Below are 15607 nucleotides of genomic sequence, written 5' to 3'. Positions count from 1 at the left end.
CCTTATTTCACGTTGTTGTGTTTCTCATGCAGATATTTCTGCACTGAGGGAGCTGTCACATCCACCCCCACTGATGGAATTACAGGGGGACCCTGCCCTGAGGGTCACTACTGCCCAGAGGGAACTGTTCAACCTGTGCCCTGTGATCCAGGGACTTATGTCGCTGTTACTCAAGCTTCGCAGTGTGAGCTGTGTGTGCCAGGCTGGCACTGTGTGTCTGGCTCTTTGTTCCTCTGTCCTGCAGGTTGGTGCATCTAGTGAAGTTTAGGACTATTTTTATGAAATTATCAAACTAAAGCATTGCATAAGAAACAGTTTTCCAAATCAATCCAACTTTTTTGTAGAGCACTTTCAAACACCACAGTGGACCAAAGTGATGTACAGAGTCTACAATAAAACCCAGCTCACGCAAGACAAAAATACAATTAACATCAAGGAATGGAAACATAAAAAGACACATAAAATCAGATCAATGATAAAATCAGATACAATTATAAAGCTTATAAAATTATATATAAGATTATAATTATTTTTCACTGTTTTCCCCAAGCAGAAGTACTTATTCTAGTATTTTTTTTATTTGTGTTTCAAATTTGTGTGTTTCCATGTGTTTATTTTTGGCCTGCAGGCTTTTACTGCCCCGAAGGAACTGGATTTGATTTGAAAAGTTGTCCAGCAGGAACTTATGGTCCCGATTCCGGCTATTGGTCTGTGTCCCAGTGCAGGCAATGCGACGGAGGCTATTACTGCTCTTCCAGAAATGGCACAGCTGTCACCGGACCATGCCAGGAGGGACATTACTGTTTACATGGAAACATATTCCCACAACCTCTCTCACAGGATACAGGTAAACAAATGTTTTCACAGGGCATATGCTCCAAAGCGACAGAGGATAAACTGTGAATAACTATTTTGGAAATGTCAACATTTTTAATTTGCTAATGCATATTTTTTTTGTTAATTGTGTTAATAAGGATGTGGGTTTTTACTTATTGTGATAACTGATAAAATGTCTGCCTGAGCTCCTTGTCCTGTTTTACCAGGAGAAGGAGGGCCTTGTCCCACTGGTCATTACTGTCCCCGTGCCACTGTCCTTCCTCTGCCCTGTCCACGAGGAACTTTCTCTAACATCAGCAAATTAGCCTCCAAGGTGACTTCCACTCAGCATTACACTCACCTGTCTTCTTTGACAGTGACAGACAGTGAAGTTTGTCCACTTGAAATCCCATCTGGATAGTGGTTTTGAGTCCAAATCTTTTACATCCCCCAGCATGTTCTAAACTGATAAATATAGGCTTAAAATGAAAAATGATAAATTTATCTTTATTGATTTAAAAGGAACAATGCTTATGAATCAACACAAGCTCTTCAGCCCATATTGTAATAATGTGAAATTGAGCTATATAGGCAAATTTTCATTTGTTTTTCCAGGCAGTTGATTGCACATTATTTAGTATCAGATCAATGCTTCAGCGTTTTCTACTTTTAAAAAAAGTTGTTGTTTTTTTCTTCATATTTCTCTTTGTCTTCCTCGTAGGAGGATTGTCAGCCGTGTCTCCCGGGCTACTACTGCAGCCCTGAGGGGCTTTCAGCACCTTCAGGACAATGCTGGGAAGGTTTCTTCTGTCTGGGGAGTGCAGATCGTCCTGACCCTCCTTTCACAGACAGACGTGGAGGACCATGCCCAAAAGGTGACCAGTGGCTTTTGAAAATGAGCTTTCTGTGTTTGATCAAGATAAAAAAGAAGTGAGAGTAAACCGCAGAGAGAAAAAAATTATGTAAAACCGCATTGAATATTAGAAAAACGTGGGAATAATTAGATCAAGCTGCTGTTGTTCGGGTAGCATGTCGTAGTATTAACTATACATTACAAAACAATACTAATGGGACATTTTAAAACACATAATTACATTTTTAATTTACATAAGCTCAAAGCAAGCTGAGCTTAGAGGCAAACAAAAGACTCTTTCAAGCTAATAGGGCTGAACATAAGCAGCTGCTCTGTAGAGAGTAGAAATCGAACCCTGTTTCTTGTGGATTGTGTGTTTTTGTGTGTTTGTGCCTCTCTTTCATGACTCTTGTCTTCACACAAGCAGGTTATTACTGTTCAGGAGGCTCTGCGGCTCCTCAGCACTGCCCCTTGGGAACCATCAGCACAGAAGAGGGCCGAGCCAGCTGCAGTACCTGTCCCCAGGGGTAACCTCTCTTTATCAGCCACACACACTGTCTCTATTCATTGTAAACAGCTACAGATTTTCACATATAAACATGAAAATACTTTCAAGAACTGTATTAGTAACAGCATATGTAGGGTTCATGACTATGATGTTTACATGCATAAGTGATTTCACTCTTGTTTTGTACATCTGCACACTGAAGCTTCAGTGCTAAACATGTTTTAAAACCAAGTTATTGCATTTTTATTTCGCCTGGACAGATTTTATTGCCCTAGCAGGAGTAACGGCTCTCTATCAGAGAGTTTTCAGTGTCCGGTGGGTCATTACTGCCCAGCCGGGACGTGGTCCAAACACCAGTTCCCGTGTCCAGCTGGATCCTTCAATCCTCACACTCAGATGACAAAACCCCAGGACTGCTTGCCATGCCTTCCAGGTCGCACACCATTTACTGTTAATGATTTCTAGTGTGCTCAAAGGTTTAGCATTTGACCCAGAGTTGACAAAAAAGACCATGATGGTAATTAGTCTGTTAAAATAGTCGACATTTCAATGAGTGGGTTGTTAAAATGTCATTAAAAGCAGCAAAGTTATCTAAATATATTGTCAAATGTATGCCAGTTTGGATACACACAGCATGCAGGGCTTGTTTTCACCAATTTACCTCTGGGTGAAGAATTTCTGTGTGATTTTTAATTCCTCTTGATTTCACATCTTAATTCCTGGCAAACCAGGCACATTCTGCATGTTTCCTGGCAAAGATGAGGCATCAGGCTTGTGTGGCGCAGGATACTACTGCCTCTCCGGGGCTCGGTCACCCACACCGGAGGATGGAGGGATGACAGGTGACAGATGTCCTGAAGGGCATTACTGCTCTCAGGGTTCCTCAGCACCAATTCCTTGTCCTGTAGGATATTACAGCAATACAACCAGAAACAGACATGTTTCTGACTGCCTGCCTTGTCCTCCAGGTTGGAACTAATTTATGTGTCTTTCATGACATAATGCAAGACATTCGCCAGAGATCCCATAGTCTCTCTGTTTGCTTAAAAATGTTCTTTGAATTTTAGGCTTCTTGTGCGTCAGCAGAGGGCTCTCTTTTCCTTCCCAACTCTGTCCAACTGGATTTTACTGCCCAGGCAAAGAAAATAACAGCCTGCAGGACTCAATAACTTGCTCACCTGGAAACAGGTGCCCGTCTGGCTCTGAGAGACAGGTACCCTGCTTACCTGGGACCTATCAAAATTTACCTGGACAGGTGAGAAAGATAAGGATACACAGCTGCTGACAGTATATTCTGATATGGTAAAACCCAAAGTGCTTGCCCCTCATAACAGTGCTACCGTCTTGAACAGAAGAAGGGTTGATAAATGCATGCAATTGTCTAAAGTAAGTAGTAATGTTATTTGGAGATTTTGAAAGTGATTATTTAGATCCTTTGAAGTGCGGTTCTGTGGAAAGGTTATAAGCAATGAATATCTTACCTGTTTTAGATAGCTCTTTCATCCAAGGACTCAGTAACTGGCCGTAGCACTAGCCTGGGGCACTTCCTGCTGGAATATCAATAGTTTTGCCCAAAAATTCATGCAATGTGAAACTAACGTTGATTTAAAGGTTTATGAAATACCGTTAGACTTTTTTTGAGACGGGAACTGATTGGCAAATGGCAGCAATCGTTTTCTGGTTTTCCTCCGCTCTGGTTAGCCATTACCTTGTTAGTCCAGTCAGAAATAAACTCTGTTTCTTCAAACTGAGGTCATTCAAAGAGCTCTCTACAACAAGTCTGATATTATTCAGAACATTTCCAGTGAACCCCACTTCCAAAGATCCGAACTGTGGCTCCAAGGTGACTCTTTGTAGAACAAAAAAGAAATGCTCAGTCTTTTTCATCATCTGCTTTTAGCTGTATTCTTTACTTTTATTGTCAATTTACACTTCCCGTATTAATGTCCACAGACTGTATTTGTTCTGGCTAAAAATGTATGTCTATAACTTTCCCTTCCGCAGGCAGATTGTATTGAATGTCTCGCAGGATTTTTCTGTGCTGGCTCTGTGGATGCTGACACCGGACAGGTGTCTGGAACTCACACTCCCATGCTGTGTCCTAAAGGACATTATTGCCCACCTGGTAGGCAACAGAAGACCAGCTATTATAACATATCCATGACAAATACGCAGTGTTATCACATCATGTTATCACATCATGTTATCACAAATAAACAAAAAATGTGACACCTGTGATTGTGCAGCCAAGCACAGAGAGAAAGTGTGACGAAATGCGTTGTTTTGAAAAAGTGCACTTGTTTTGTTTGTACTCTTAAATGAGCGACTGTGACACTTAATAGCTTTCTAATTATGCAGATGACCATTAGTGAGCATAATTAAGATAGCCATGGCTTCATAAATTGTTCTTTGATGCTTAGCCCTGGACCATCTGCAGACATAACATGTATTTATCTACAGGAACGCAAACTGGTGTAGCATTTCCATGCCCAGCTGGCACTTTCAGCAGCCAGATGGGATTGTCCAATAAATCGGACTGTGAGCTCTGCCCACCTGGGAGATTCTGCAGTTCATCTGGACTGGCTGCTCCCACTGGGGTCTGCTCTCCTGGGTACACACATGCAGACTGAATCCATTCTTTATCATGTTCACAGACAGATTATAGAAGAATTCTGTTTGTCTTGTTTGTAATTCGTCTCTTATAGTTATCTTTGTCACCGTATCCCCTCTTTCAATAGTTACCTCTGTATCCATGGTTCTGTTTCTGCCCAGCCAGAGGAGGGCCCAACTGGAGAACAGTGTTCTGCAGGGTCCTATTGCCCACAGGGTACAAGCTACATGGTCCCATGCCCAGCAGGCAGCTTCAGCTCCACAGATGGTGATGTAATACTTTCAGTAATTATACCAATGCACAATTATCCATGGGGTAGAGACAAGAATGTATACCAAGTAAACTGAAGTTATTTTTAAACAATTACCAAACTAATTTGGTAATGATTTTTATCACCCTCTGCCATGAAAGGTGGGCGGTCGTGTGTCTTGTGTCTGTACGTGTGCGCATATTTGTTTGTCTGTCTAAATGTTGGCAAAATATTTCATGAACCACTGTATGTATTTTAATGAAACTCTCAGAAAACAATCACTGGATGTGCACCTACAACTGATTAACTTTTGGAGTCAACCTCATTTAAGATGGCCGCCATAGCTAATTGACCATAGTAAACAATGAAATGACTATAACTCAGCCAGTTTTACAGATACTGAGCGAAAATTTGTAGCAGTACAAACTGACATTTGTCAAGGTAATGGCCAATATGCATTACTTCAAGGAATGCTAATTTTTTAAAATTTCATTTATCCTTTGCACATCAGTTGTTACAATTATTTGTCTTTGTATTTTTTTTTCCATCAGGGGCCGTGTCCATAGAGGCATGTCAGCCTTGCTTGCCTGGACACTACTGCGCTCAGGCTGGTGCCTTCACTCCGTCGGGGCCCTGTGATCCTGGCTTCTACTGCAGAGAGGGGTCCAGAACTGCCACACCTTTGAGAAATGTCACTGGTACCTCCTTCTTGCCCTTTACATAATGTTAAACAGATTCATGGCAGCATGTACAACTGGTTATTTTAGTTGTACATTTTTTAATATGAAAGAGCAAGATCATCTGACGCAGCCTTTAAAAGTACTTTGCAATGCTAATTTTTTCTCAGCACACTTGGTTTGATTTAACCTTCTCATGGCTTTTGACTCAGCAGTGCTCTGAATGCTTTAAATGAACTCTTGCCTTTCCTAAGTATTTTCTTTTAGTGTTTTTCTTTCCGACATTCTTCTTTTTATAATGAGTAATGACACACAGTAAAGGTTTGACTAACACAGTTATAGAAGATATGCCACTTCCAGTCTTATTTGTCGACGATCCACTTCTAGGTCAGTTTCATGGTGACGTGTGTCCTGCAGGCCACTACTGCCCTAAGGGCAGTGCAAAGCCAAGTCCCTGTCATCCAGGTAAAAACATAAACTTCAGACAAAGCTGTATAGGAAAAAGCAAAAGCTTAAGTATTCTCACTTGTTTAATAGAAAATGTTGGACAAACTTTTAAATCCTTTGCCATGTCCTTAAAAAAAGAGCTGTTTGTTTGACCTCTCACTTTTTAATAAACTGCTTCGAAAGGTAGAGTAAATTGCCATAAATTCCCCAGAGGGACAGTATGATGGCCTAATGTATCCAGAACTTTAGAAACGGTTGTAAAACCTAATAGGAGTCCAATAAAACTGTCAAAATGGTCAGATGGGTACTTAATTAAGTGAATAAATGGAGCTGTGGTGCACATGTGACAGTTATCTGCTATCTTTGCTGAGAGTGTATAGGTGTGTATGTGTGAAAGAGACCAAGAAACAGTAGAAGTTATGCAGCTTGCAGGATAATTTATCTCTTTTTATATAGGTACTTTCCTAGGGAGGTCTGGAGCAGATTCCAAGGACGACTGTGCAGCTTGTTACTCTGGTTTCTACTGCCCCCTTTGGGCTCAGACATCTGTGGACCTCCTCTGTCCCCCTGGGTGGTTTTGCCCAACAGGGTCCGTGTCTGGATTTCAGCCAGGTACAAAATACACCTCAGTGGTTCTTAAAAATGTATCGATTCTTTGTGTTAATATTGTTTGTGATTCTATCCTGTTTCTGAGCAAGTAGCCAAAAAATATTCCTCTGATGCAGTTTGTAGAGTGAGCTTACATGCTGTTCAAATCTGCATGAATGGTGGACAATGATGATGGATAATGGACAAAATATTAAGAAAATAGTTTTACTTTGAACTAAAGCAAAATAAAATATCAGCTTTCATGGCAAAAAATCTAAACATTTAAATGTGAGCTGATAATATTACAGTATGATAATCTCAAAGAGTTAAGACCATTTGAAGTGGGGTGCTGTGTGACAATTAGAAATAAACAATATCTTACCTGTTGTAGATAGCTTTTTGGATGGTCTTAGTTTGGAAAAATACTAATTCGTTTTGACTGAATTGACAAGCTAATGGCTAGTTTGATTCATGATAAGACCAAAGTAGGTTGTCACCATCCCAAAACAATCCAAACCTTAAAGATTTCATAGTGGTTTATGCAAACGCTTATTTATAAACTTTTAGATTAACATCAGTTTCAAATTACATGGTGATTTACTGAGAATTAACTGTATTTTTTTGCAAGTGCAAATAGTGGCAGCAGCAGCAAGCTATAGCGTTTCCAGCAGTGATATTGCAATATGTCTGCCAGAATAGATGCGTTACATGAATATACCACCATTTGAGCGGTGATGCTGGTCATTTGCAGGAGGCATTGCTGCATCCAACCTGAAGGATTCCTGCACTTTTGCATTTTTTAGAAGTCATAAAAACCATATTTTACCAGAGGAACAAAATGAATTAAAATTTAATGCTTTTGAAACAATGATATTTTAAAACATTCAGAAGAAGCACTAAGATTGCAAACATGAAGAAAGGAGCAGCCAAAACAACAACAACAACAACAACATGGTTGCATAGTTAGAACACAAGGTCATTTGTGACTTTGACATTTGACCCAGTCACCTTAAAATCAAAAGTGATCACCCTTGTCTTATGAAGTGTTCAGCTGTGGAGTTTAACATTGCTGTTATACAATTGCAGAGGTAGAGCACTGGCTGATCTGTAAACCTGACCTTTGACCTTAAATTTTGACTGGATCACCTCCAAAATCTAATCACTTCTTCCTATACCAAGTTTGACATTTCCTGAAAATTTCATGAAAATTCGTTCATAAAGTTTTTTAATAATCTTGTACACAGACAGACAAACAGACCCTACCGAAAACACAACCTCCTCGGCAGAGGTAACCAGTAACCACATGGTGCATACTGTTTAAAAACAAAATATATATATTTTCAATGGGTTTTATTTAAATTTTATTTCAATTGTTATAAATAAACATCATAGCAACATACTGTATTTAATCAGTTTATCTTTGCCAGTAGTACATTTATCTTCAGTATAGCTGATCTGAGATGTATAACTTTTACAGAAAAAAAAAACAAAAAAAAACATTTGACTCCATAAATTTAACTCTGCTGTAACTGATGCTGTAAATGTGGCCTGCAATCCTTACCTTACAAATCCTATTCCACGTGTGCTGTAAAGGTGATTTAATGAGCATTTCCTTCACCATTTAATTCACAAGCTTGAAAGATGACAAACCTTCTTTTCATCCTTGATTGAAAAGTGCTTTGCTAATTTGCCCATAAATTGGCCCAAAACCTATAAATAGTCTTGTGCTTCTGTCTGTCAGACTTAGAGGCACCTGCAGTGGAGCCTGCTTTCTCTTCTCCTTTTCTTCCTCTGGCTCTGAGCGATAATGCTGCTCAGACCCAGTGTTTTCTTCATTGCATTGTTCCATGGTGCTACATTTGGCATGATTAATTATACCAAATAACTGGGACATCAGTGCATTTAAAAGAACATATCTTATGGTTGCTTGTTATATATTCATTATGCTTGTTTTTTTATTCTTGTTTTAGTTGTAAATATTGCAGCAGAAACTTACCCTTCTGGAATTTTCATTATCTGATTATTTCATAGGATACCAGTGCTCACCTGGCCATGCGTGCCCTGCCGGTAGTGCAAAGCCGGTCATTTGCAGTCCAGGCACTTTTCAGTCTTTATCTGGACAGTCAGATTGTGAGAGCTGCCCTCCAGGTGGATTACCTTTGCTCACATATTTGCAAACTCTAACATGCATATCATTAAAATAAAATTAAATATGCTTCCTTTCCTCAGGTTTTTACTGTAAGGAGGGTTCAACTCTGCCCTCTCCTTGTCCAGAGGGTCATGTCAACCCATTAGCTGACAGGATGTCCCTGAATGACTGCTTCCCCTGCCCGTCTGGCTTCTTTTGTAACAGCAGTGCTTTGACAGAACCATCTGGACCCTGCAGCCCAGGTCTGTCTGCTCACAACCAGCTTGTCAGAAAACTAAGCAACTGAAACTTCTTCATTTACAAAAGCCACTGTTTTCTGGGCTCAAGTTAGAGTCATGATGATTCTGTCCAACCAGTTTGAAATATAACAACAAGGACACAACTTTTATTTGTAATTTGAGATTCAAGTACAAAGTAATTTGTAGATATTAATTTAAACATTTTAAATCTTAACCTCTTTAACTTAAACCCATATTGTCTCCTCTGTATACCACTTATCATAAATTGTAAATATTTCAACATTCCTGGTGGGATGTCTAACCACACTGTCCCCTACAGGGCATTTTTGTTCCTTAGGGTCCACTGAGCCTTCACCTGTCTCTCAGCCTTATGGGGATGTTTGTCCCATGGGACACTTCTGTCCCCTGGGTAGTGAGACACCCAAACCCTGTCCTGTTGGTAGTTTCCTTCCAGAGCCTGGAGCGTTCTCCCCGTTTCACTGTCGTCCTTGTCCCCCTGGGAAATACTGCGTGAGTCCTGGAGCCTCACAACCCTCAGGTGGGTGGACTACTACCTGTCTGATTACTGTTCACTGTAAATAGAGTGGAATAGTGATATTTTTCACTGGATACAGATAAAATAGGCAGAAAATCAAATAAAAGAAAGAACATCTATATGTCAGTGCATGAGTTTGATGCAAGTGTTTCTTGGTTTTCTGCACATTAGGTTTGTGTTATAAAGGTTTCTTCTGTTCTGGAGGTGCTGATAGCCCCACACCTCGGTCCACCTCATCGTCATTCAGCTGTCTTCTGAAAATATTGGAGATTTCTTCCATGAAGATAGACACCACCCTGTGGATGTACAATTTGTCCTGCTCCAATTATTCTGGTAAAATAGGAATTTATATAATTTAACCACACAACCAGAAATTTTTGGTACAGAAATTTAGTAACCTGAAAAAACTAATAAGTCTGGGAATAATTATTGCCATACAGTGCTGCCTTGTAAAATAGATTGTTTCCTTAAAACATTAATGAAATTAGTGTGTAAGAGAGAATGCACAGTTCTCTTTAGCGTCCTTTGTGTTAGACAAAGAGGTCAACTTTGCAACTTTTTGTGCTTTGACTGCCATCATCTCTTACAGGAAGAAACACTAGCTGGATCAAAGTGGCTGCAGTGCCACAGGCAGATTCATATCACAATGTGAATCACTCAGCAAAACGTCTCAAGAGTCCACATTATCCATGTTCCACCTACAGAGGAGATATATGTCCTAAGGGTGGGTAAATCCTGACAGTGAACTTGTGCAGTAATGTGATACTTTGTTCATTCCCCTCCCACACGTTATCATCTTTACTCATGAGTTGGGTAATACAATTGCTGTAACATATGACTAATTTCTCCTAATTGGCTAACTCTGAGTGATTTTATTTGAAGTGTCTTTAAAAAACACACATCAAATCAGGACAAGGTACTTTGGAAGGAGAACCACCTAGTTTTTATAATGGAGTTTTTCTTAAATAATTATATTTTTAATTACCTTAAAATTATACTCACTGACAAAAACAGCACCCAGTGGAACAAAATGAGTTAAAATGGGTCAGAGTTCATGTGTGAGCTGATCCCACATTTGTTTGACTCAAAGAGAATTGTGGACCTGGCTGATCACAAGAGGACCTCAACACAATGCAGGCAGTCCTTAGACGTACTGTATGTGTGGACGGGTCTTTACTTGTTGAAGGACTGTGCAAGGGTGCTGTCTTAGGAGGGGGAAAGACATGCAGACACTGGATGTCACTGACAAAGCTCTGTGGTGTTAGGATCCCTCGAATCACAACCAGAGCTGACCTGAAGTCATGCCTTATGGCTTCCCATACCATGATGCCAGAAGTATTGCATGCGTGTCTCTCCATAACAATGGTGGTCAGGCCAACTTGGTGGTTTACACATGGGATGGTGAACCTGTAGTCTTGATGCCGCCTTTTGTAAAGACATGGTGCAGGATCACACAGAGAGTCAGTACCTGTGTCTGGATGGTAGGTACAGATGTCATGGGGTTCTGTAATGCTTGGCATACAGTACATGACCCTTCCTTTTTGGGGTCTGTCTTAGGCAACTAGAACCTTTATGACCTATGCCCTCACACATGCTTCAGTTCCAACATCAGACCACTGGGACATTTGAATGTCCTACATTTCAGGCAACTGCATAATATGGCCACCCAGTCTCATGCAAACCCACAGTGTGACCCCTGTTAAACTCCATGAAGTGCTGATAATGCTATCTACATGGTAACATCTGTGTCTGTTGACTTTCACTAACTCTTTGGACTGGCGTCTGGATGTTCTGGCAACTACCTGAAAACAGTCTTTCTACTCATGATAACATCACTTATGCTTTCTGGTTCAAATTGTAGGCATACCAGGTCCTCACAAATAAGATCATTTACATAACAATCGTTGGTCTGCATGTGTACCAAATTAGACGTCCAAATCAGACCATTCATTCTGAGTGCTTAACTGTTTTTGTCAGTGAGTATAAATGCAAGAAAAAAGGTGCTGACAGACAAACTTCATGATAGAATTATCTTCATTGTACAGCAACTCAGTCAAGCCAGCAGAAGATGCTGATTTTTATGCAAATCAACTTTCTCCATTAGATGTACCTCACTCTTGAAGTCCCCTGTTTGAATACTTAAAAGGCCTGAATGCTAAAGCACTACCTCCCTTTTGAAAAGGAACAGTAGATGGTTGGGCAGTGATGCGCTTGAAAGCAGCATGAAGTAACTGCTGATATCAGAGCATAAAAGAGCAGATTTGAACTCATGCAGCATAATAATTAGCTCTTCTGAAATGTTAAAGGAACTCTGTTGGATTGAAAATAAAAGAGTAAATAGTTATTGCTGTGGGGGGTTGAATGTTTTAGAAAACCTATTATCTTGATTGACCTTTTTTATGGCTGCACTTGAAGAAGTTTTTGAATTTTCAAGAATTTTTCTTTTTTTCCTCAGGTTTCTTTTGCCCTTTGGGCTCTGCTTACCCTCATCCCTGTGAGGCGGGTTTCTACTGTAACCACACTGGTCTAGATGTCCCTGCAGGGCCCTGTGTAGCTGGTTATCACTGTCCTTGGGGATCCTCAGACCCTTATGTCAACCCTTGTCCCACCGGACACTACTGTCCTGTTGGGACTCCACTTCCTATGCCTTGTCCTCTTGGAACCATAAAACGTGAGATGTTATATTTCATTTCTTTCTATAATGTAGCTGTAATCACTAAATTAATTCAATAAAAGACATGTTAATTGTTTTTGTGAACAATATAATTCTAAAAAAAAAAACCTGCTTGTAAAACCAGTTCAGGACAAGTGAGTAATCCCTTGCTCTTTCTGAGTCTAAAAAATGAAAAATTAGTAATCAGACAAAATACAAAGCTGAGCCAAACAAGACCTATCCTTTTTTCTGCCCACGTTGTCAGTTTTCCCCCTTGATGTCCTCATGTGAACTGGTGTCTTTCTTTGCAGCTCAGTGATGTGGGAAAGTATGAAAACTTCTATTGAAGCATTTTTCCCTCCTTTGGGCACTTATGAATATTTGTCACAAAACGGTTTAATCGTGTAATTGTGTTTTTGTCTCGCGACGGACAACTAGAATCTCATTAAAATGCGCAGCAGCTCCTTCGTATGGCTGTGAATTAGAAACCGATGAGGGAGCAGGTATGTTGTAGTTTGAATTCAAATTACATTGTTATCTACTTTAACGCTTTAATTATTTGAACTTGCAAAGTGATCTGGGATTTGTTTTTTGTTTTTTTTCAAAAGCAAGTGAGCAATGTGTATCCAGGGGTGTGACAAACCTCCTTCAATTATTTCTTTTAATCAATGTTTGAAATGTTTTTTCTGTTCAATGTGTCTGCTGTGTGCTATCCTCCAGGCTCCCTTGGCGGATCCACAGTTGAAACTTGTCAGCCGTGTCCTCCAGGTCACTACTGCCAACAGAGAGGGATGGCAGAGCCAAGTGGCCAATGTGCAGAAGGCTACTACTGTCCTAAAGGACAGAGCTCCAAGAGGCCACAACAACATGTCTGCTCAGTGGGACATTATTGTGAGAAGGTCAGACATTCGGCATTAGTCCTCAAGCTACTGTCAGTCATCACTGCTGAATATTGTATGAGATGTCCTCCCAGAAGTGCTCTTACTCAGTTTTGACAAGTGCAATACTGTATGCTGGGGTCAATTAATGTTGTCTTCTGGATCGGGTAACAGTTGTCTCAGTCTTCATCTTGTGCTATCTCTGTCTCCACTATTATTGTTGGACTGAAGTTATACCTTGAGAGAGATATTACTCCCCATATACAGAGTCTCATAAAATCAGTTTAATTGTCATTTCAGGGCAGTGTCAGACAGACACCCTGCCTTCCTGGCAGGTACCAGCCCAGACAAGGCCGAGGGAGCTGTGAGACGTGCCCTGCTGGCTTCTACTGTCAAGATCTTGGTAAAGCAGGCTTGTGCAGAAATTGCTGGGTTCATTTTAGCTTCTAGCATTACAATAATCAGCCTCTAGCCATTCAGTTATTCTGCAAATAAAGTAAATGTTTTAAATTCTGCATATATACATCAGGAATGATGCTTCCACGCCCCTGTGAGAGAGGATTTTACTGCCCTTCAGGATCAGCAGATCCACATCCCTGTCCATCAGGAACCTATGGAAACTTGTCAGGACTAGTTGAGGAATCTCAGTGCACACTGTGTGACCCTGGCATGTACTGTAAAGGAACAGGTATTTTGGATCATTTCCTCTGACATATAATATTAGAATGTTATGTCCAGGACAGCTAGAGCTTAAATTAAAAGACAAATCAAAAAGATAAGTCTGCATTTCTCTTCTTTAAGCACCATAATAAAAAAAATTTGAATTAAATCTGCTTCAAGGAAGGACGTTTCCCAGTGGGCTTTGCGCTGAGGGCTTTTTTTGTGTTGGAGGAGCCTTTGAACAATCACCATCAGACAATCTGACAGGATCCTTGTGCCCTCCAGGGTATTTTTGCCCTGTGGGGACTTCTGTACCAAAACTGTGCCCAAAAGGAACATTCAGGTTCATATCCAGCTTTATACTTTATACTCTTTAGAGTTGCATTTATTTTATGTATGTGTTTTTATATATATATATCAGCTAATATTTTTTTTCACCTGCCAGGATACTGAGGCAAATTTATCACATCTTATTTTTCTTTTAACTAATTGTTAGTTTTTATTATGTTCTTGAGCACTCTCAAGTAGTATAAATTTCTTAATGAACATTTTTATGTACATACTACTTCTGTGATTTGTTGTTGAAATATGTTATTTCAGTGAGCAGGGTGGACTTGTTGACAGTTCTCAGTGCCAAAGCTGCAGTCCAGGCTTTTACTGTTCAGAATCTGGTCTCTCTACAGTCTCTGGACCCTGTCTGCCAGGTATCAAAATAATATAACTTAAAATGTAGCTCTGTTACATGGTACATGATCCTAGTTGGAATTAAATAAGTTATCTGAAAACATTTTAATGAAATGTGTCTACTACTAGGTTTCTACTGTCTGGATGGTTCTCAGTCTGCTGCTCCTGTGTCAGATGTATCTGGGGGTGTTTGTCCAGTAGGCCACTACTGTCCAGAGGGCACCAGCACACCATTCCCCTGCCCACTTGGTTTTTACCTGAACGATACTGGAAGAAAAAGCAAAGATGACTGCAAACCATGCCCTCTTGGTGAACTACAAGCAAGACTACATAACAAGATTTTATTTGAGCTATAAACTGATCTCAGTCAGGGATTTATTGCTGCTTTAATGTATTTGTCAGGATGGTTCCAGGATTTGCCTGGCCAAAGAGAGTGTATTCCCTGTCCTCCTGGGTTCCACTGCCAGCCTCTAAGTCCCAGTCCCGCCAGAGGGAGTTCGACTGGTGTCTCAAGTCCTCTGCCATGCCCAGCAGGGTTCATCTGTCCCAGGGGAAACCCAGACAGTCAGCTTGTCCCGTGCCCTAAAGGCACTTTCAGCCCCAACCATGGTCTCATCACGACAGGTAAAAACTAGAAAAAATAATAATAATGACAGAACATTTTCAATGACTTTGAAATACAAAAATTGTCTCTGCAAGGCTAGTCATCAAAAAGACAAATCATATTCACAGACATTAACCAAGAAGGCTGTTATTTTGTTTCTTAAAAATTTAAAACTCAGATATTATTTTGTTCATTAAGAATGAGTAATGATGAAAATAATAAATGAAAGCATTAACAAATTTTCTTTGCCATTGCAAGAAAAACAAAATACACACATCTGAGTTGTAATAGTGTTCAATAAAAGAATACTAAAATTCTACATTACAATTTGAAAACCAGTAAAAATTATAAACTGGAAAACTACAGAAGTAAATTTGTTACTTAAATGTGTACAACCTTACTGATTTTATTTTTTTTTTCTACAGAGACAATAATTTATTTTTTTCTTAAGCCTG

General features: G+C 40.0%; 1 protein-coding gene and 1 long non-coding RNA gene across 2 annotated transcripts; both read left to right on the top strand.

Moving 5' to 3' along the window:
* The first annotated feature begins 637 nt into the window (after positions 1-637).
* On the top strand, positions 638-1633 carry LOC119617674. Its single transcript, XR_005234030.1, has 3 exons — positions 638-847; positions 1044-1150; positions 1538-1633. It is a non-coding gene; the product is annotated as an uncharacterized LOC119617674 (long non-coding RNA).
* An 8223-nt stretch (positions 1634-9856) lies between these two features.
* Positions 9857-15183, top strand: LOC119617851 (multiple epidermal growth factor-like domains protein 11). Its single transcript, XM_037980647.1, has 10 exons — positions 9857-10006; positions 10263-10397; positions 12129-12344; positions 13047-13225; positions 13505-13607; positions 13734-13892; positions 14045-14207; positions 14465-14568; positions 14678-14857; positions 14951-15183. The coding sequence occupies exons 1-10, from the start codon at positions 9952-9954 to the stop codon at positions 15181-15183; spliced, it is 1527 nt and encodes a 508-aa protein (XP_037836575.1). The 5' UTR covers positions 9857-9951.
* The last annotated feature ends 424 nt before the right edge of the window (positions 15184-15607 follow it).

The sequence above is a fragment of the Kryptolebias marmoratus genome, linkage group LG2 (genome assembly GCF_001649575.2).
Source record: "Kryptolebias marmoratus isolate JLee-2015 linkage group LG2, ASM164957v2, whole genome shotgun sequence".
In the NCBI taxonomy this organism is placed as follows: domain Eukaryota; kingdom Metazoa; phylum Chordata; class Actinopteri; order Cyprinodontiformes; family Rivulidae; genus Kryptolebias; species Kryptolebias marmoratus.
Note: the sequence above shows the minus strand (reverse complement) of the source record. Positions and strands in the feature narration are given on the sequence as shown.

Coding starts and splice junctions, on each gene's coding strand:
- LOC119617851 (XM_037980647.1), top strand. CDS start 9,952: ATGAAGATAGACACCACCCTGTGGATGTACAATTTGTCCTGCTCCAAT. Junction 12,345..13,046: donor TCCTCTTGGAACCATAAAAC/GTGAGATGTTAT, acceptor GCTATCCTCCAG/GCTCCCTTGGCGGATCCACA. Junction 13,608..13,733: donor CTTCTACTGTCAAGATCTTG/GTAAAGCAGGCT, acceptor TATATACATCAG/GAATGATGCTTCCACGCCCC.